The sequence below is a fragment of the Exophiala bonariae genome (assembly GCF_035927105.1).
Source record: "Exophiala bonariae strain CCFEE 5792 chromosome Unknown scaffold_28, whole genome shotgun sequence".
NCBI lineage: Eukaryota > Fungi > Ascomycota > Eurotiomycetes > Chaetothyriales > Herpotrichiellaceae > Exophiala > Exophiala bonariae.
The window spans coordinates 187,189-207,693 of record NW_027042503.1 but is presented as its reverse complement, the minus strand read 5'-3'; the positions used below and the strand labels follow the sequence as shown (position 1 = coordinate 207,693).

The following is a 20,505-nucleotide window of genomic DNA, read 5'->3' as shown; positions in this document are numbered from 1 at the left end:
GTATGTTTGTCACAAGTCTTAGGTTCAACATGTTGTTACGCAAGGCTGGACGACTAAACGCTAGGGAGTTACATATCCCGCTGAAGTCCAACGGGATAGCAACTATTCATATTGATCCCAGACATTATTGATATACTATCGCTAAGGAACGTAGATACTCTGGGTTCACCCTCTTGAAGGGCTTTCCATGGTCTCTTAGGCTACTTCCGATGATACATATGTGAGGCCAGGTCGCGTTTAGGGTTCACCTTGCCTTCCTGCTCGCAATGCCAATCGTGGCAATCGCCCTATCACGAAAGGGCTGGATCAGACAGTGGACTTGGGACTCGTCGGTTTCACTTCAATTGACAGGTGGCTACCTATATCATATCGGCTTCCATGGCCTACGCAATGATGGTCGACCCGTCGGATCTGGCTTCGTGCCTGATCCGTTGTGAGAAGCTTGCTTGGAGGGATCCTAGAGAGGATGAAGGTTGGGGCCTGTAGTTCAGTCCTAGAGATCTGCATTATTTTCTAGTAGATTGGTAATTCAATCATAAAAGTGGGATTATTCAGAATGAAGTCTGTTGTGCAAGGCTCTCACTTTGACATATTTGTAAGGGATTCAATCATTCCAGCATCCAAAATTATGTCTGCTGTCGCTTAGCTTCGGCGTCGAACCCGCTCATATCCTACAGATGTATGGAAATTAGTATACAAGTTTAGTTGTCAATCTCTCTTATCCATTCCTCCTTAAGGGGACTATCCGCTCAAAAAGTTCAGATAGCACGTAACACTCACCGCGAAAGCCTGGAAGAGCACAATCTTGGGATCATCAGTATCCGCACCCTCGATGATCCACCTGTTCGCAAAAGGAGCTTCCACGTATGCTCCATTATTGAACGTCCAACTGGCGGTACCGAAGAACATGAAAGTGTCGTCCGCTGGTCCGGCGCGGAACACTTTGTGGATTCGATGTGTTCGTGCTTGGAGTACTTTCCAAGAAGCATTCTGAAGATCGGCGATTGCTATGTCGGTTAGCGTGAGGTCCTATTTTTATCACTATTCGATATTAGAACATTTACCACATACCTTGAGACCCAGCAAAGGTTTTCTTATTGATGACCATTTTTCCAGTAGGCACAAAGACCTCTCTTGCTACTCGCTCCCCACAATCTTCAGCCTTGAGATCTGCCGTCTCGAAAGCCCGATTGATGAGGACTTTGACGGGCTCGGCAAGTGCAGGACTTGGCCATTCGGTATTCGATGTCGGGGTGGCCATGTCTGGCTTACGAAAATTACACAGAAACGGAACTGGGGCGGTCTCTAGGCTGGAAGAAATGCGTGGATGCGTTGCCCTTCGCAATATGGGAAGCCTGCTGTTTTGACAGTACATATATCATTCCATAAACTGATGACGATCTTCATGGTTGCATCCAGTTATCGCGCATGTCGATTGGCAACCGAGATTCGCTTCAGGCATTATGTGTTACTATTAGCCAGTCCCAGCACCAGGCTCTCAAGTCAGGCCGTCACGGCGATCTCGATTCGACGCTCTTAGAAGCCGCCTAGCCTCTTGTGGTCGTAAATGATCAACCATAGGCAAGCGAGTACCACGGTATCAGAGCCTCAAGCGGCTTCTGGAACTATGAATGGTCCACAAATTGGAGTCATTTATGATGAATATGTATTCCGTCGGAGCACGAGATGCAGTACTTACTAATTGAAACCGCGTGGTAGTTCGACCAGTGTTAAGAATTTAAGTAACCCCAACCGAAGTCGAAGGGAACCTTTTGGGTGCCTCCTTAGCCAAACTAATCAAGGCACTTCGTCGTCTCGGCCTCGCGTTGTGTTCGGGCCCGACATTGGATTGTTATTCAGGCCTGCCAGAGTCAACAAGTAGCCTTCCCCAATCCACCAGAATAAAGACGATGTCCGGCAGAATCTATGCGACGCAGGGCTAGCTTGACCATGCCAAGTGCGGACTGTGGAGCTTCGTTCCTGCAACCATCATCTACCGAGTCTGGAACAGGCACCTCAGGTAAGTTGACCCTGATCTCGTGTCTGCGATGAATTGCATCCCGCTTCACAACCTGCGGCCGGCCGAAATAAATACCCATTGTGGCTTCGTATCATTGGTAATGATGTCATGTTGCTCGCGAAAAGGTAGCTTGGGTAGGCATATAAATACGAACGGCAGCAGCTGCTGAGTATTTAGCCATTGGTACATTGTCGAAATTTACGAACGCCGGCCTAGATCAAGAGAGCTAGGTAGGTAGTTAGTGAAACGAAACGGAAAGTTGACATCAATATCTCACGACGCCCCCCGCATCTCTCTGAGCCTTTCAGGGAAGAGCTGAGCCGAAATTTACATAAATATCAACGACGTCCCAACCCACACCATCCAACTCAACTCAACTCAACTCAAGCCATCCACAACCTCAACCTCAACCTTAAGCACTTGGACAAAATGCCCGCGCCAGCAACACCGGGCCGACTGCTGGTGACACTGGTGATCCTGACGCTGACCCCCGGGGCCTTCATCGCCGACTACAACCACACGCACCTGTTCAACCCACGCTGGCCACCACACGCGCGCTTCCACAACGCGCAGACGATGAGCATGAGCATCGCGCTCACGCTGCCGACGCTGTGGTACGCATGGCGCGGTCCGCGCTCCAGCACGCGACAGAGTACTGGTGCACCGGCAGCGGCGGCAGCAGCAGCAGCACAGGCAGACGACCTCGCCGACTCGATCGTCACGGCCACCATCTTCGCGACCATCTATCCACTCACGACGCTGACGGCCTGGTTTTTCCCGACCGTCTTGGCTGTGGATCCCGAGTTTGGGACCGGGTTCCCGCAGTTTAAGATCATGACGACGGGGATCGCGGTCGCGTGGGCGGGCTGTGCGTTGGAGTTGGCGAGGGTGAGGGGCGTGAAGGCGAAGGCGAGTGGGAAAGGTGCTTGATGGGAGTGCATGGTGAGAGAGACATGTACGTGTGTCCTGTTGTGGTTTTTCGTGGACGGTTTCAGGGATCGATACTCACTCTTCGCTCGATCTCTTGCTTCCATGCAGTATCAGACCCTGGCTTGTTCACTCTCTTCACTCTCTGCCGTCCAGACCAGGGGAACCTTGCACAGCGTCAGTCCCGTCTCCAAATTCGATTGAATTAGAGCCTGGGTAGGAACCTGGGTATAAATGGATAGGGTTCTTGACTTTGTTGTGCCGACGACAGTACCAAAGTCCCGAACTTGGTCTCAAGGTGGTGAGGAGTAGGTCACCGTTTGAGACAAGGACCATACTTGGCCACGGAATAGGTTCGAAGCAGAACGATCCCAGGCTTGTACTCTGGTATGAACGTAACTTGCCAAATGATGGAGACTGATGGATATCCTATCTATGGGCCAACATTGAGGAGCGGATCTGGTAAGTCTGGGAGCTGGTGGTAGGACTAATGACGAGTCGAATTAAAAGCCATGCTCAGCATATTCATCTGTTTGGATGGTCATATCAACTCGAATATCCCATGAAGCATACCTCGATATAAGGCTGATTGATGTTTTACAGCTATCCTCCAATACCTACGTATCAGTCATCCCCGACTATCTTACATAGAATGCATGACAGCCTTCAAAATACATTGGCAGGTTTCACACCACATCATCATACACCCTTTCCACTAGCCATTCGTCTGCCCAAGAAGCTCATCAAAGACTTTCCACCACGTTCACTAGTTGTACTCCAGCATTTAGCCCTATTCGATCGTCCTTCCTCTACATCTCTTGTCTTGAGTCCTGCCTTGACTTCTTCCTCAACCGAAGGACCGAACTCGGTCACAGTAGCTGGCGCAGTCTGGGGGAAGCTAACCTTTCTAAGCAAGCCACCACCGGTAAAAGGACTGAGTGGTCTCTTCTTTCTGTCCAGATCAAAGTCTGCTCCATCAATGGTGAGAGTCAATTTCCTTCTCAATCCTTTTCTTGCAAGTGGTGATTTTGTAGGTGATGGGGGTATTTCATTTGTCTGCAGATTCACTCTCCTAGGAGACTTCTTTGGAGATCTTGGAGATCGTGAGACGTTGGACGCCAGTTCTTCAATACTGTCTTTTGTCTTCACACTTAAGGAATCGTCTGAATCACTCATGGCAGCTCTTTCAGAGACAAGTGATAGTTTGAGGGGACTTTGACTGATGATCTTGTTCATCCCAGGAGGTGATGATAGAACGAGTGAATCTTGTGCATCGGAAACTGATGAGGTTGTCCCATCAATATGGTCTACCAGGGTGATGGTCGGTCGGCCGGGCGATTCGATGTCCAAGGAGGACACTGAACTTTCGCGGACTGAGGAGGAAAGACATGGTTGCAAAGGTACCACATTGCGGTCGTCTAGGTCTTCTGTGACATGTGTCAGTCAAGTCTTCTTCATTGAGACTTGGCCGACTTACCAACAGAACGACAAAAGAAGCGAAAAGCAGCATATGGGGCATCTTTGGGATCGAGGAGTTGATACTTGTACCTCCGAGGACGAGGTGATCCATTGAGAATCCCACCATTACTGAGCCTAGAATTTGGTCAGTGCAGGGCGTGAGCCTGGAAGGCATCGCACCTACCGAATCCCATCAGGACGAACGCTCTCAACGGTGACACTCCCAATCGCCTCTTCCAAGTCTCTGATCCGCTGCCGATGCTCAATACGATGAACATTGACCTGCAGACAATCATCCAACATGACCGTCTGACCCAACTCGGAACGCGGTAAATCATCACCAAACTTCAAGGCCTGTCTTCTGACCGCTGCATGTCCACTCATGGCATCCAAGCCTTCATTGACCAAAGTGTGCATCATCTTACCATGGAATCCATGCTTGGCCGTGCAGTCCCATGAGGTGACTTCCTTTCCATTCACGAAGAGTTTGAAGAAGTAGGCTGCCCCGGGTGGATGTGGGCCTTCGATGGAGTATTCTAGCCAGATCTGACTGCCAGGGTATATGGGGACATGACATGATGCCACTGGATATTGGGGAGAGTTGGGTGGGAGAGGGTTGTCCTCGTTGGGTGACTGCGAGGACACATCGGGTGGGCAGAGATATTCTGGAAGTCTGCAGATGTCGACTTGAGATATGAGGGAGACTTCAATGCCTCGAAACTTGACCATTTTGGAGGGAGTCTAGCCGTGTCCTTGTGAGGAGTAGGGTCAGAGAGTTAGTTATGAGAAATGTAGGAAGTAAGAGATAAAGGAGAGACGAGGTGAGATCAGAGTGATAGAGGGAAGGCGCGTCCACCTGGACTTCACTGGCTGTGACTGCCTCAAATTCACTCTTGCTCTCAAATGATCTCGTCGCCTTCAAGTCTGCTGAAGGAAAAGTAGGCAGCTGGAGCTACACACCAGGTATCTAAGTGGCACACTCATCTCACTCACTCCAGGCCCCCTCCAGTTGGTCGTAGTAGAGCTTCGATGTCCTGTGAGCACAGAACCTGGAATATCAAGACTCCTTCAATCATTCTCACCAGTCCAAACCCACCCTTCCCAGCAATGCAAGCCCGCTATTGATTCTGTTCTCCCGACCAACCCAGGTTAACCTCCTCACTCGCTACCTCATCCACCACCAACTCAATCTCCTCATAAGCAGGATGGGTGTACAAGAAATCAAACCAGCCGAGCATACTCCTCCAAGCCTTGACCACCACATTCTCGTGATATTCATCTTCTCCACTCGCGTAGCAGTTGCATCCGAATCGTTGTCTTCCTGTGACCGGCGTTTCCAGAGGCGATGACGAAGGAGCATAGAATCGACATCGCTTGGAGATGAAGTCCACGAATTCGGGTGGTGCGCCGTTGGCCACGAGGTCGGCCATCTTGTACTGTGCGCCGGCGATGCAGATGCCAGTGATTCGTTGGGACCAGGTATTCCAATGCTTCGCCAGATATTCAAACGCCGCCGTGACCGAATACTCTAGCCCGATGATATCGACCTTGGCATCCTTCCTCACCAGCTCCGGCAAGACCTGATCGAATACATAGTTGATGTGCTCCGTATAATCGCGATTGTGATCAATGTAGTTCTTGACCTCATCAATCCTCATAGCCTCGCTGACACCCGTCTCCCTTGGCAGATCCATCCACTCATTCCTCGACACTGCCCTCCTCCCTCCACGGTACCAAAGCAACTGACACGGATTCGCGACGATGATGCCCGGGCCAGAGCTCTCATCCGTCGAACTTGATCCATTCTTCAACGCATCCACCAGATCCACGAGCGAGCCATGCTTGATGCCCTGCTCGCCAATGGCCCGCCAGGAAAGCACACCAGGCTCCATCTGCCGCTCACCCAGAAACAAAATCACGCGCTTCTTGCTCTTGATGTCCTTGGACACCAGAATCGGTACATGCTTTTCACCCTCCTTGGCTCCTAGTGGCAAACGGACCGTTTCAACCCCCAGCTCCTCCAGCCGCTCTAGAATGATGTTACGCACCGCCACTAGAAATCATCACGCGTTAATTGGTCGTCAGAAAATGGTCAATCAATTCCAGCTGCATTGCAGCAATTCAAACTCACAATTGTTAGCAAGCTTGTAAGCCTGGTTGACTCGCTCATTGGTGTTGATTCGATATTGAAACTTATGTGAGGGGTTCTGAATTTGCCGGATCTTATCTTCGGTTGTCACGAAGAACCCAAGTTTCTCTAGATCCACGGGAAAAGATGGGTCTGGAGGGAGTGTGTGTGCCAAACGGCGAAACATGGTTGCTACGTGGCGGCAGTGGTGGAGGTGGTGGTGGTTGTTGTGATTGATTGATAAAGGGTTGATAAATGTTCAAACTGATATTGAGGTTGAGATTTGGGGTTGCTGGAGAGGAGAGAAGGTAAGTTGGGTTGTTGATTGTGGAATAGTGGAATGAAAGAGGGGCAAAGAAACATGTGGAATGAGTGATTGAATGACAAGAGTGAATGACTGATATACGAGACCAAGATTGAATGGAGACGAGGCTGGCAAAATTTATATGTCCGTAATGTGAGACGAAATTATTGAGGACTGGGTAGTACAATCAAAAATATATCAAACAAGTTATAGCTGAACCTATCTGTCACCATTGATATTTCACAGGCATCTCCACTTTGAAGATCAATATTCATCACTATGTTTGATAGTTGTGCCTGCTACCTAAGTAGGGCTAGGAATACAATTGTCGTGTTTCTGGGACTTCTGGATCGATCAGACGGCAGAACTTGAATAACATGATGAACCCCCGGCCAAAACAAAATCATCAAATCAGTGACAAGCCCTCGGTCCCTTCAACTTCCCGTCCTCAAATCGGTCGTGCATCATCCTTCAAACTTCGTCATAAAGCATCAAATAATCCCATGCCCTGCAGTTTTGTCAATCACCTACCAAATGCTCAAATAACTCCACACGATTTCATGGTAGCCCGTGTATCATGTCAATGCCCATAATGCGTCTTTCTAGTAGTACAGTACACTTCGCCTATGTTGGCCATTCACAGCTCAATGGCCTGAGCAGCCATATGTGGTAACCGTCCCAAGCGATATCAATTAGTCCCCTGATCAAGAACCTGCACGTGCAATGCCAATACTGCTGCTTCTTTGCGAATGGAAGCTAGCGCTGGCAATCGGAGCAAATCCTTTGGCAAGGTCGAATCCGCCTGCTCCATCGTCATCATCTTCATCATCCCCACCACGTTGGTGACGCTCAGCGTTTGGCTGACTTCCTTGTGCGTGGACTGTGCTGTTAAATGAGTCTGGGGCACTGGATCGTGAACCTCCCAATCCAAAAGGGCTCATCTTTCTCGCCCCATCGCCGATACGACCAAACCTGTGACCTTCGTCCGTGAGGGCGCCATTTCTCATGGCGTTGTATGAGGGAGTCTCTTCCTTTTTCGCGCTGGAGCTTGTTGCTGTGGCTGCTTGGCTCCCCCGACCCGGTTTGCTCGGGCTTCCCAATCCAGCATCCATGGGCGGTGGACTGGAGCTCATCACGTGTCGGTCAAGTCCGTTCGATCTGTGATCTTCATCCTTGACAGGTGATATGTCAGGGACTTGATGTCCAGGTGTCACTCCCATGAGACCTTTCCAGAACAAGCCTGGGCCAGCAGGAGATGATTCTGGCATGAACTTGCTAGGCGCAACAAGAGTACTGGGAGGTGCCAACCGAGGATTCTGTCGCAATGGAGCTGGAGTGATAATGCTGTGCTGCGAAAATCGGAAGGGCGTATCGAGATAGGAGGATGAAAGGGTTGGATTCGAGGGAGAATGATGGGCTGGAGGTACAGACGAAGGAAGTGTATATGCTGGTAATCCGTTTCCCATCCGTGGCGTGGGTCCTCCATGCCTGTGAGGAAGTGGAGAGTCCTCAAGTTCGGTATCTGGTAGTGTACTAAGCGTGTCTGTTCGTCGTCGCTGAGGAGTAATGGCTTCCTGATGTTGCTGGAAGGGTGGTGCCAATGTTGGACCGGTGGAGGAGCCACCGGGATATAGAGATGGGAATTGCAGATTCACCTTTGGAGTTGGCGGTATCACACGCCCTTGCCCGTCCCTGGCTGAGAATGAACTGACCATGGACGTGTCGTAGCCTAGATTCTGTCCATTTGGCCCACGAAAATTCGGATTGACGTCTTTGGAAGAAGCTGGTGATGAGGGAGCAGAACCACCACCACGTCGTGCTTGTTTCTTCCAATACTCTTGTCGAAATTCCGGCGCGATTTGCCATTTCATTCCCTTGCCAGGCTCATCAGTCCGTCGGGGAACCTTTTGGAAAGCTTTGTTGAGTGACAAGTTGTGTCGAATCGAGTTCTGCATAAATGTTAGACCTAGGGTCACTTGTGAATATTTCAGAGGGAAACCAACCTGCCAGCCGCTGTTGGAATGCCGATAGAAGGCATACTTGTCGGCAATGTAGGAATATATATTACTCAGGGTCAACTTCTCCTCGTCGCTGGAGAAAATGGCTTGTGCAATCATGGTGGCATAACTGAAGGGTGGTTTGAGGTCCTTGGCGGAGTCGCGACTGTAATCGATTTCTTGGGTGCTTTCCATCATCATTCCTCGTCCGTACATGGGCGACATGGGCATCTTGCTGTCAAAAACTCCTCGTTGAGTTTTGCCTCCGTCCAGCTGATTGGGAGGGGTTGCTTCACGCTTCATATGTGGTGGAGCTGGTGCCAGAGACGGAAATCCGGTGTTTGTCGCGTAGGAGGCGCCATCATATTTGGTAGGCTCGGGATGCGAGTGGGCAGGTGCGAGATCTTCGCCAGCGGCCAATGCTTTGGCACGATCAATAAAAGACTGATCTATTTGGACCTTGTCACCGGGTGTGACAAACATCATCTGAGTGCCGGCGATTTCTAGAATGTCGCCTGATTTGATCTGTCTCCTCAGTCCCTTCTTGATCAAGATATTGTTGACTCGGACACCGTTTCTGCCATTAACTCGAACGTGCCAGCCACCCTCGTCCTCGGGATAATCCGCATCGTAATAAATGGAGGCATGATGACGAGATACTATCTTGCTCGGGCCCAGATCGATATGGACAGGGAACGCATCTTTGAGATCTGCGATCGGGCTGGAGGCACCATTGATGACTGGGCGATCATCGGGAGGTCTACCGAAATTGACGGATTGTTCGCGCACGAAATAGGTCCAGTCGCGACCGGCAATCTTTGCATAGGCCGAGACCTTTTGCGGACTGTTGTTCTGTTCTTTATCGTTGGAATGCTCTACACTGGCGACGATAGGGTCTTTGGAGGTTTGGAGATAGGAGACAACGGAATCAATGAGGTCTATCTGGGAGACTTCTTCTGTTTCATCGCCGGAATCATGGACCATGGGTTGATCATCGTCGAGATCGGGGGTAGCCGACTGTCTTTTTGGGGCTGGACGTGGGTTGTTGACCTAGAACGGAGATAAGTGTTAGCTGCGATCGGCAGATTTGTAAAGGTAGAAGGTGGTGGTTTAGTGCATACCTTGCGCTTCTTTGCGGAGAAACGTGTGGGTGATGAATCTGGAAGATCAAGCTCAGAAGAGGCGAGGATATCCTGAGGTTTGCGACGGGCTTTACGCTTGGAAGGCGGCATCGTGTGTATGAAGTGGGAGGAAGCGATGGGTGCCGAATGGTGTTATCGTAGAAGGGTCAACGAGGGCGGAAGAAGGAAGACGGCGAGTACAGAGTAATGGACTACTCGGAGGGCTGGAACGACAGTTGGTGGTCGGGTACGGAGGAGACGGTACGTCGTACGTTAGGTAGGTGTTAAGTGCAGTGGTGATGGCAGTGATGGATCTGGAGGTGGTGGGAGCGCAGGCTAGAGGGCGCTAGTTGGGATATTTGCGACGTCAATGTTTTGGTTTAGACGCAGGGATTTTCGCGGGTGGGCATTTCCAAGGAGTAAGGGGAGCGAAAGTGAGAGGCATGGAATGGATATGGAGATGGGATGTAATGTTTGACGGGTAGGTTGGAATTGATGGAAGAGTTGTCGAGATTAGAGTCTGATTGTGTGACAAATGTGGTTGTTGACTGTGTAGTGGTGGATGGCGCACTGCCAGTGGCAGGTGAATAAGATGCCAGATCCAAGGGCGGACCGGAGAATTTGTGTGGTGGTGACTCGGAAGGAACAGTGGGAGGAGAGAACGCGTAGTTAATTACCACTGCGAGTCGTGACTTCTTTCCTCGAGTGAATAATGCGGATATCTGGCAGTCACTACGCAATATGAAAGCTCTTCGGTCGTTCCTTCCTCACTCTAGCGGATTGCCTCAAGTTCGCGTAATCTGGGTGCAGGTTCAAGTTCGGTGGGATCCTGGAACGCGTCTTATTATTATTACCAAAGCGTGCCGACACAAACTCTCAAGGCTACCAAAATCAACTAGACTCGACTGCCTACATATCCTGGTCTTTTTTTTGCCTCTAAATAAATGCCTGGCTGGGCCACGACTAAGCAGTTCTTGCCACATCTTACTATGTATCCTTCCTTGTTTGATCTCAGCTAACTTGTGCTCAAACGGACGGCCTTGTGGTTCCATTGGAATATACAACACATGGTCACTATGTAAACAAGTTGAAATCAGCGCTCATGGCTTTTGAATAACTGGCAGCTCGATCAAATTGGCGAGACGGATGCACGGATCCATCATCATGTCGATTTCTGTCTCCATCCACCTATCCCAGCCACATCTCACGCCAACTTGATCCCGACAAAAAAAGAGAGAATCCATGGTGGTGGTTTTTTTCGCCTAATCCTCCTGTGCCGATTGGTCATGGTGCTGCAAATTTGCCTCTTTTTCTGCTCCGAGTTGTGCCAAAGTAAACAAAGCAGTCATGACGTAGTAGCTTCCAAGGTTCCCACGCGAGTCACGAGTCACGCTTAAGCAATCACGCGATTTGCCATGCAGTGCGGCTCGAAGAACTCACCAGTGCAGGTGGTTACGAGTACGAGCTTCAAATTTGGGTATTGTGTACAAAATACCCAACTGGTGCAATTGCCACCACTGTGTCCCTAATATCGACAATTATAGTACTATAAACCCGGTTTAGAGTCAGAGTAGGAGTAAGCGCGCACTCACCAGCAATCATACTCCTTTTCTTCATCATGTCGCGCTCTGAAACTCCTTCGCCCTGCATTAGCCCAATTCCACCTCCAGCCTCTGACACCTCCCGACCGCTTCCAAGATACGAGGTACCTGGGTACCTAGGTACTTTCCCCATCACCCCTTTTGTATCATTCCAAACACATCACTCGACACAGTAATAATATTTATTCAGTAATGTCTGCATAAGTGGTTGATCGAACCACGTGTGTCTACCCAAGTACTCCAGTGAAGAGGTATACAACACCTTGCCACCAACACCTTGCATCAAGTTCAAAGACACAAAGAAGCCCCTGAAGAATTCCCTCCCTCCGTGCTTTTGGGGTAACAACTGGCAATCGCACATATCTATACCAACCCGTGCCTGGATAGGCACCTGTATCTCGTCAATATCGTATGGCCAGGAAAGGTGACGTGCAAATTGACTTGCACGATTTGAGTCGTGTCAAAATCCATGTGGCGTCGGCTCATCCTCTCCCTCCCTCCTCTCTCTCAAGCCTCGACCAACTCCACCCCATCAATGCCGTACCCAAAGTCAATAATCACCACTCGCCCATCCTGACTGGTGCACACAATCTTGCGATAATTGCTTTTCGCTGCCAGAATCCAGCTCGAGGTCCATCCTTCAAAGTTGATTTGCAAGCCACCGTCATCCGCCGACTCTCCTTTGACCGCGTTCCAGACCTTTATGGAATGATCATAACTTCCACTGATGATCCGAGAGTTCGCAGAGTCCAGGTGGAGAGATCGCACCAGATCGGTATGTCCTTTGAGCTCTCGAATTCGACCACCGGTCACTGTATCGTACTCGTAGATGACTTGATCATTGCCTCCAGCAAAGATGGTGCGGCCGTTCTCGGAAAATTCAACACATGCAAGGCCTCGATCCTTGGACTGGAATTCCTTGATACAAACCCCGTCTTCCAACCGCCATAGCTTGGACATTCCATCACCACTCGCACTGGCCAGGAGATTTCCACGAACCTGAACCGCGTTGACTGGTCCACGGTGTCCAACCAATGTCCGGATCAGTCGTCCCGTCGCTCGATCCCATACCTTGATTGTCGTATCCTTGGAGCACGTCACAATTCGATGCTTATCAATACACACATCCAACACACCTGCGTGGTGCCCGATTAATCGGAAAAGGGGTTTGTAGTCATCCTTGATCGACCAAACTAAACACGAAAAGTCCGATGACCCCGTCACCAGCGTCTGGTCGTCATATTGTAGACATAAGACTGAAGCTTGATGCCACAGTCCTGTCTCTAGAGTGACTGGGTCGGGTGATGTAATGTCTGCTTTGAAGAACGGAAGCACCCCTTTAGGTTCGACCGCCGGAGACGCAAACGGCTGTCTTTCACGAGGATTGTTGGGCGGTCCCAATTTGCGAATACACTGGTATGTGTGGGCATCCCACACCCGAATCGTGTTGTCTCGAGAACCCGTAATGATCTTGTGCTCATCGAATTGTGCGCAATAAACACTGTCTTTGTGCCCATTTAGGTAGATTGCAGCAGCCTCCCCATTCCTCCATCGCTTGTCAATCAAGGTTCGTACCTGAAAAAGCTTTCGAAAGTCCTGGCCTGGTATGTTCTTACCGAGACCTGCAGCCGAAGGGTAGTCTGGAGGTGGGTGGGCCATTTTGGACCCGTACTCTCGATGGAAGATGCCTTTCCACACCGCCTGTGATTGACACAGATCGTGCCACTTTTGTGACACCAGCGCAACCTGAGTCAGCGATTCCACATCGAGGAACGACAATATGGTCTCCATCAATTCGGTCGCGAGGACGGATGTAGGATCTTGATAGAGAACATGAGCATTAACGGGTGAAGATCCTCGTCTGGCGCGACCATCAAGAACAATTCCAATTCCACTTTCGGCATCTTGTTCAGCTTTGTTCTCAGCACCCTGTCGTGGTTCGTACGGAGGCAACGGAGGAGTTCTTGACGCATGGAAAAGCTCATTCTGAGCGGCTGCAGATGCTCTGGCTCCAGCCCCACCGAACACAAGATCGGACAAAACGGGTTGGCCTCTGCCACGCGCAGTCATGGGTATAGAATCCGTAACATCTCTTGGCGGATCAAGCATGCCATGCGTGTTGAGAAGTGGCAGAGACGGCCTTCTTCTAGTGCTCAGACTTCGCAGTAGTCGGCCACGGGATTTGGGTCGAGTAGAAATGGCCTCGCTGAAGTCCATCATATCGTCCATGTCGTTGCCAGACCTCAGAGGCATCAGAGCCAGCGGTCGCTTCTCTGTCATATCTTCTTTGTGTCTAGAACCCTTGCTCTTGACTGTGAGTGACATCCGGCGGGTCAGAGATCGAAGCTCCGACATGCCATGCTTCCAGGACTGGGTAAAATGCGAGTATCGCCGTTGCTGAAGAGGGCCTTGTGCGTTGGGCTCTATTGGGAAATGGGCAAAGGGGTCAGAAAACTCGGTGAGCGCATTCTCTCCACCCGCCTCTTCCTGGTTATGACTGAAAGTCTCCCAATCCAACACATCATGGTTGCGTTTCATGGGCATCATAGACATTCGGGTGGCTGGCCGTGATGAGACGTGGTAGTTTTCTGAGAAATCGTCGTAGGCAGTCTTAGGTCTGGGTTGTGCCATGAGAGAAGTTCTGCGTCGAGGTGCAATGCTCGACATTTCTGGTGAAGACATGATGGTAATCGTTGTATCTTGATAAAGAAAGACTGGATCAGATATGCTAGCGATCGACTGCGATCAAGGTCATGAATGGCAGCTGTGTGGGATCTGCGGTCAAATTGTTCAGCCGAGGCGGAGGGATGGGAACCAGGAGTAAGCTGTTAAAGAGAAACGCCAGTAGCACCGAAGGAGAACCAAAAACCAAAAGCAAACAGAGAGCGTCGAGCTGGCTGTTGACCAGTATCTGTATCAAGGTTTGGACATGGGAAGAACAGAATTTTGATTTTGTTGATGGGATGATGGAGAAGTGGAAAAAAGGCCCAGGAAACAAAGTTGAAGCCAAACAAAGTTCGCCTTCAGTTTGTTGGTTGTTTTGACCAGGTGCAGTGGGCCAGGCCCATGAGAATGGAGTTGAGATCGAAAACATACCAATAATAATGGTTCATACCAGGTGGCACCCCTGTTGTTCTCCCCCAAGAACCCTGCCTATCACCCTCATTAGCCTATGCCTAAACCGTCCAGAGATGTCCTAAATGCCGCCGCCGCTGCCCGGATCGTGACCAACAATGCCCGAGGCGTTGCCCCGACGAAACAGCCGGAAACCTCTCCTCCTTTGGCATGAACTCGACCCAGAGGATTGGCGATGCCCCTTGCCCCCCCGGAATACCCATTCCTTCCTGGCTGGACGCCCGCTGGACGCCCCCATTCGACTCGGTGTTTCACCCATCCATGACGTTCACGAACAGCTCAATTTCATTGTTACTCCAGGGTCAGCCATCAAATTCCCACCCTTGCTCTGGGTCCATCGTTCATCAATGTCGACAGGGCCCGTAACAACCACTCGTAACTACAACCACAACAAGGCGAGATACTTCAAACCATATGTGTTTTGATCTTCATTTGGTCCTCTTAATTCTGCTGTCAAACGTATCTGAACCGCCCTAAGCACAGACTGAGCTCTGGAAGGACCAGCTATTACTACACGATATTTCCATCTGGGAGTTCTCCTCGATCTTTGCAATAGCATCAGTATGGCACGCATTCCTTTCCCTTACATTGCCTTCTTCCTCTGGATTGAACCAGTGGCAACCCTCGTGGGAGCTTACTTTGCATGGTTCCAATCGGATACCTACTTGCAATTACAACATGCTGCTTCGAGCCCTAGCCCGTTGGCTTTACCAACAGGAACAGCTGTTGTCCTCAGACAACTCGGCAACATGTATTTTGTCTTCGCCTTCAATGAAGCATTTGTCCTGCGAGCCACCAATGACTTGAAAGTCTGGCGAGCCTTTCTTCTTGGTCTGCTCATTGCGGATTTTGGTCATCTCTACAGCTGCTATCCTCTTGGCTTACAATCATACTACGATTTTGCTAACTGGAATGCCATCGACTATGGGAATTATCCTTTTGTCGTCATCGGAGCCTCAACCAGAATCTTGTTCCTCTCTGGCTTCGGCCTTGGCGGCAAGAAACGAAAGTCACCAAAGGCCAAAACTCCCATCAAGAGCTCCAAGCCAGTCACAAGGAGAAGCCACGTGGAGTGATTTCATGATCAGTATAATCTATCTTCAACAAAATTGTCGAGTTGAAGCAGCAGGCAATGCGCCTCTCTCAAGCAATTGATGTTCTAGCTACCATTGAAGTTCTTTGCCAGGTTTGTTTCCATCGACGGTCTTCAGGACCTCTGATATAGTGGTATTTGATTTCTCTCTGGTGAATGTTTCCCATATACCCTTGCCGAACCTTTTATACGACGCCGCTATACCGTTGTTTACCGTCAAATTGTATTCCATGTCGGACAACTGGAAGGCAAAATCCCGGTCCCCAACCCGTACAGTCCGATTTGGGATATCAATGGTTATATCTTCCCCTTCTGCCGCCGCTTGATGAAATTCGTCATCGTCAATTGCAACTCCGAGAAGACCGAGACTGGGTTGATTTCTTCCATATATGAAGGCAAAGGAGCGAGCAATCACAGCTTTTACACCGGCACCTATATCAAAAGACTGGTTAGCGACGAACGACTGTCAAATGGGAGAATGAGATACCTTTCAATGCCGATACTGCCACTTCTCGGCTCGAGCCTACACCAAACGCGTGACCTGCAACTACTATTTGCTGTCCATTCCGAACCCTTTCTCGAAAATCCGGATGGGTGTATTCGAGTACATGTTGTCCAAATTCTTCGTCTGTTGTACAAGTCGTGAGTGTTGGACCTGGTGCCAACTAGCAACGATTAGCACAAATACTCTCGAAAGCGACTTATTCTTACAGCATCAGTATCCACGAAATCTGGCAGAACTACCACCTTGCTGATGATCTTTTCAAGCTGCTTTGGGGGCTTTGTATTGCCGTTTCCCGTTATGCTGTCTTGTTGTGGAATCTGAATTGTCAGACTGGACAGTAAATCAGGCTCAGAATACTCGATCGGCGCGAGATCAAAATCGGGAAGCTGGCGATACTGCTGGAAGAAAACGGTATCGAGCTCCTTGAGAAATTCTGCCGGACTGGTGATTGACATGCTAAAGCTGGATGCTGCACACACGATCGCGGACGTTACATGTCCAAAAGCACCTGCATCAATCATTAGCAAATGATCTTGTTCCCAGCCTCGTTGTCGATAAGCCTACCTTTGCCCATCCTGTTCTCGAAATTGCGATTCTGCGAACTGAGCCACGTCTCACCCTCTGAAGCCTTCTCAGCAGAAAGGCCAACACAATACGAGCAACCTGGTGGTCCACGAGTAAAGCCTGCCGCTTCATAAACCTCAAGCAATTTCAACTCTCTCAACTTTTCCACTATCGGCAGAGATCCGGGGACATAATGCCTTTTCCCTTTTGCCAGAGGGAGTTTCCGTTCCAACCCCACTTTCAGCACCAGGGCACCTAGTACAAGCTCTTCTTCCGTTGTGGTGCAAGCCCCAATAAAAACTCCATCGAGCTTTGTCCCAGCTTTTTCTGATACTGGTACCACATCATCGGGTTTTGGATAGACAGCTATTGATGCCTCGACGTCAGACAAATTAATGGTGTACCGGCCAGCATAGTGGGCATCAGGGTCTGGTCTGAAATATAGCGAGCTCGTCTTGTTCGCCTTTCGCCGCCGTCTAGAGACATAGTCACTGGTGATACGGTCTGGCACAAACATCCCTGTGATCGCTCCAAACTCGGTACACATGTTGGCGATGGCGAATCTTGCATCACAGGACAGATATTTCAGGCCTTCCCCAGAGAATTCGACGATGCGTTCAGCTGCCACTGTATTCCTCTTCAACTCTTTCAGGATGTGGAGGATGACATCTTTCCCTGACATCCCGAAAGCCGGCTTACCAACAAATTCGATTAAGATTGACTCTGGTATTTTGAACCACGTCTCTCCAAGCGCTAGTGTCATCATAACATCGGCGGTTCCCAGTCCAATTGAGAGACAGCCAACTGCACCACCTGAGCACGTATGAGAATCTGCTCCGATTGCCAACATTCCCGGCTCTACTCGTTCACGCACAAATTCGGTGTGCATGATGGTATAGTTCATGCCTTGGTATTCGGTCATCTTGAAGTCCCTTTTTGCGCGCTCCGATGCCTCAACCATGGCCTTGATTTTGGGATGTGACGCTACATCTGGGTGGACGACGTGGTCTCCAGCAAGCCAGAATCTGTCATTGCGCCATATTCCCGGAGATCCGAAGTCTTTGTGTATCCTATTCATTGACTGCTCGAGATTAGCCTCCTGTCACACGCCCCAAGTTTCTTTACACATACTCCCCAAGAGAGCTCTGAAGACAATATCCAGTCTACACCCACTCTCACGACATCACCTGCAGCTAGACCACTCTTAGGCTTTTCCCCTATAACGTGTTGAGCGAATATTTTCTGTGCTGCAGTCATTGGGCGAACCCCTGGTACTGAGGATGTCCGACAAGACAAATAATTCAACGACTTCTCACGAGAAGTGATGGTTTCGAGCCATGATTCAACCAAGAAGAGTGCTTCGCTTTGCTGCTCAGCAGATGGTTTCGTCACTCCTCGCAAATCAAGTCCACCAAAATTCTTGCTGTCAATGATTTTTCCTCGTGCATCATCGAGTGCATCGGCTTCTGTAGTCTTTGAGATTTTGCGTAGTGCTTCTGAATATCGTAATACTACCACGTCAATTGATGACTCTGACTGGGCACTTTCGATCTTAAGCGCATCGAGATCGAGCTTCCTTGCCCGGGATATTAGACTTCTCAACTGGGTGCCAAATGTATGGTCAACAACGGTCAGCGCTGCCAGTGGAGCTTCCGTTTGTGTCGCCATACTGAGCATGCCTTGTTAGCTATGGAGAAACTGGGCGAAGTGAGGAATATTTGATATTTCTTTTACAGCCAACATCATCAGCTGCATTTTCTCACAAGGACATGATGATCTATATCTGTCTACTTCAAAAAACATATGACTGTGCTCACAACCAATAGGGCCTGGGACGATTCCAATATCAGGCCGTAGTACGGCAGCAGTTGTTCTCTGAATGCTGTACTCCGCAACTCCGCAACTCGGGTTTGCCCTGCGAACATCGGGCCGTTCTTATCGATGTCGGCGCCCACGCCACTTCAGTGCGGAGTCAATGATGTCAACCTTGCCGCACATCAGCCTCGGTCTAACACGCGCAAACGCTTTTCTCGACTTCAATATAATAAAACTCTGGCGCGCTACCATTGAAGTATTGAGATCAGACAGCAACCACCAATCGCAACTGAAACTATGGGCTCTATCGATACAAGTCGTGGCGATGCCACAATTTTCAAGTCTAGTGCACCTCTCACAGGAGGAAAGCGACTAAGGGAATTATTGAAAGACCCGTCGAAGGTTGTGGTTTGCCCTGGGGTTTTTGAAGGGTTGACAGCTCGCTTGGCCATCGCCGCCGGATTCGACGCTATGTACATGGTGAGCAACACGCTGGTCAACGTTGTGGACATCTTGCTGATCAAACTCCAAGACTGGTGCCGGTACATCGATGTCTCGTTTAGGCTGGGCAGATTTAGGCATGGCAACATTAAATGACATGCGGAGTAACGCCGAGATGATTGCATCGCTTGATCCCTCCGTTCCATTGATTGCGGATGCGGACACCGGCTACGGCGGACCGATCATGGTCACCCGGACGGTTACTCAATACGCTCGCTCAGGCGTTGCCGCTTTGCATATTGAAGACCAGGCATGTCGCCAGGACAGTAATGTCGACCACACTAACAATAGCACAGGTACAAGAGAAACGATGTGGCCATCTCATGGGAAAGCAGATTGTGGACCGTGATGTCTACTACAGCCGATTACGAGCAGCAGTCGCCACCCGAGACTCATTACAGTCAGACATGCTCATCATCGCCCGAACAGATGCGAATCAGACTTATGGATTTGACGAAGCAATTGAGCGCCTCCAAGAAGCTGTCCGCATAGGGGTTGACATCGTTTTCTTCGAGGCAATCAAGACCAAAGAAGAAGCAGTGAAGATTTGCAAGATCTTCGAGGGCACGCCTTGCCTTCTGAACGTTGTCCCCGGTGGCGTCACGCCTTTGTCAACGGTCGACGAAGCTCGGGAATGTGGGTTCCGGATTGTCATCTACCCGGGTCTCTGTATGGAGCCGATGATTTCGTCGGTGAGGAAAGAATTGCAGGTTCTGAAGAAGACGGGCCAGCCTTCTCCCTCTGATCCGGAAAGTGGGGTCAGAGCAGCTTTTGTCCTCGCTGGTCTTGAAGAATGTATGGCGATCGATAAGTTGGCGGGCGGGAAGGCATATACTGGAGTCTGAAATTGAGAACTCTCGTCTGCTCTGCGACTGAGGAGGACGACCAAGTCCTCATGACCACCAAGGGCCGGTTATGGCTCATGATTCCGACGTGTATAGAAAACACTCGCCTGTTTCAGCCTTCAACTTTTAAGACCTGTCTCTACGAATGGGCACTGTTCAAATGTACTGATGATGGGAATATAACAACGGTACCGAAAAGGTTACTTCATCCCGATATTGCTGGCCGTGATGGGCTTGGCTCGAGAATGATGGAATCCAACGTTCTGTAAATTAAGACAACCGAGCGTTGTGTTTACCACTGACCAAAATTCAATAGAACTATGTTCTGCTTAATTATCTTTCGTAAGACATGCTGGTGCTACGTACTACATCAGATAAAAGAAATCGGATCTACAACTGTTAGTGTCGAGGCGAATGCCTTCTTTTCTTCATCCCTCTGTAGATTTGTTCTATCTGCCCCTCCTCAGTAGACTTCGGGCCCTGCTACGATC

General features: G+C 49.9%; 9 protein-coding genes across 9 annotated transcripts; 3 read left to right on the top strand and 6 right to left on the bottom strand.

The window, feature by feature from the left end:
• Positions 1–626: 626 nt before the first annotated feature.
• Positions 627–1,261, bottom strand: LTR84_007197 (uncharacterized protein; the record flags this gene model as incomplete). Its single annotated transcript, XM_064850750.1, has 3 exons — positions 627–671; positions 781–1,007; positions 1,072–1,261. The coding sequence occupies 3 exons, from the start codon at positions 1,259–1,261 to the stop codon at positions 627–629; spliced, it is 462 nt and encodes a 153-aa protein (XP_064702416.1).
• A 1,188-nt stretch (positions 1,262–2,449) lies between these two features.
• On the top strand, positions 2,450–2,950 carry LTR84_007196 (uncharacterized protein; the record flags this gene model as incomplete). Its single annotated transcript, XM_064850749.1, has 1 exon — positions 2,450–2,950. One exon carries the CDS (start codon positions 2,450–2,452, stop codon positions 2,948–2,950), a length of 501 nt encoding a protein of 166 aa, XP_064702415.1.
• A 696-nt stretch (positions 2,951–3,646) lies between these two features.
• On the bottom strand, positions 3,647–5,134 carry LTR84_007195 (uncharacterized protein; the record flags this gene model as incomplete). The annotated part of the gene is made up of 3 exons (XM_064850748.1): positions 3,647–4,374; positions 4,425–4,540; positions 4,590–5,134. The coding sequence occupies 3 exons, from the start codon at positions 5,132–5,134 to the stop codon at positions 3,647–3,649; spliced, it is 1,389 nt and encodes a 462-aa protein (XP_064702414.1).
• Positions 5,135–5,523: 389 nt separating this feature from the next.
• On the bottom strand, positions 5,524–6,720 carry LTR84_007194 (uncharacterized protein; the record flags this gene model as incomplete). The annotated part of the gene is made up of 2 exons (XM_064850747.1): positions 5,524–6,458; positions 6,537–6,720. 2 exons carry the CDS (start codon positions 6,718–6,720, stop codon positions 5,524–5,526), a joined length of 1,119 nt encoding a protein of 372 aa, XP_064702413.1.
• Positions 6,721–7,541: 821 nt separating this feature from the next.
• On the bottom strand, positions 7,542–10,066 carry LTR84_007193 (uncharacterized protein; the record flags this gene model as incomplete). Its single annotated transcript, XM_064850746.1, has 2 exons — positions 7,542–9,884; positions 9,956–10,066. 2 exons carry the CDS (start codon positions 10,064–10,066, stop codon positions 7,542–7,544), a joined length of 2,454 nt encoding a protein of 817 aa, XP_064702412.1.
• Positions 10,067–12,063: 1,997 nt separating this feature from the next.
• On the bottom strand, positions 12,064–14,238 carry LTR84_007192 (uncharacterized protein; the record flags this gene model as incomplete). The annotated part of the gene is made up of 1 exon (XM_064850745.1): positions 12,064–14,238. One exon carries the CDS (start codon positions 14,236–14,238, stop codon positions 12,064–12,066), a length of 2,175 nt encoding a protein of 724 aa, XP_064702411.1.
• Positions 14,239–15,254: 1,016 nt separating this feature from the next.
• On the top strand, positions 15,255–15,767 carry LTR84_007191 (uncharacterized protein; the record flags this gene model as incomplete). Its single annotated transcript, XM_064850744.1, has 1 exon — positions 15,255–15,767. The coding sequence occupies one exon, from the start codon at positions 15,255–15,257 to the stop codon at positions 15,765–15,767; it is 513 nt and encodes a 170-aa protein (XP_064702410.1).
• Positions 15,768–15,854: 87 nt separating this feature from the next.
• Positions 15,855–18,521, bottom strand: LTR84_007190 (uncharacterized protein; the record flags this gene model as incomplete). The annotated part of the gene is made up of 5 exons (XM_064850743.1): positions 15,855–16,216; positions 16,272–16,449; positions 16,496–16,797; positions 16,854–17,934; positions 17,985–18,521. The coding sequence occupies 5 exons, from the start codon at positions 18,519–18,521 to the stop codon at positions 15,855–15,857; spliced, it is 2,460 nt and encodes an 819-aa protein (XP_064702409.1).
• Positions 18,522–18,965: 444 nt separating this feature from the next.
• On the top strand, positions 18,966–20,014 carry LTR84_007189 (uncharacterized protein; the record flags this gene model as incomplete). Its single annotated transcript, XM_064850742.1, has 3 exons — positions 18,966–19,148; positions 19,201–19,435; positions 19,461–20,014. The coding sequence occupies 3 exons, from the start codon at positions 18,966–18,968 to the stop codon at positions 20,012–20,014; spliced, it is 972 nt and encodes a 323-aa protein (XP_064702408.1).
• Positions 20,015–20,505: the final 491 nt, after the last annotated feature.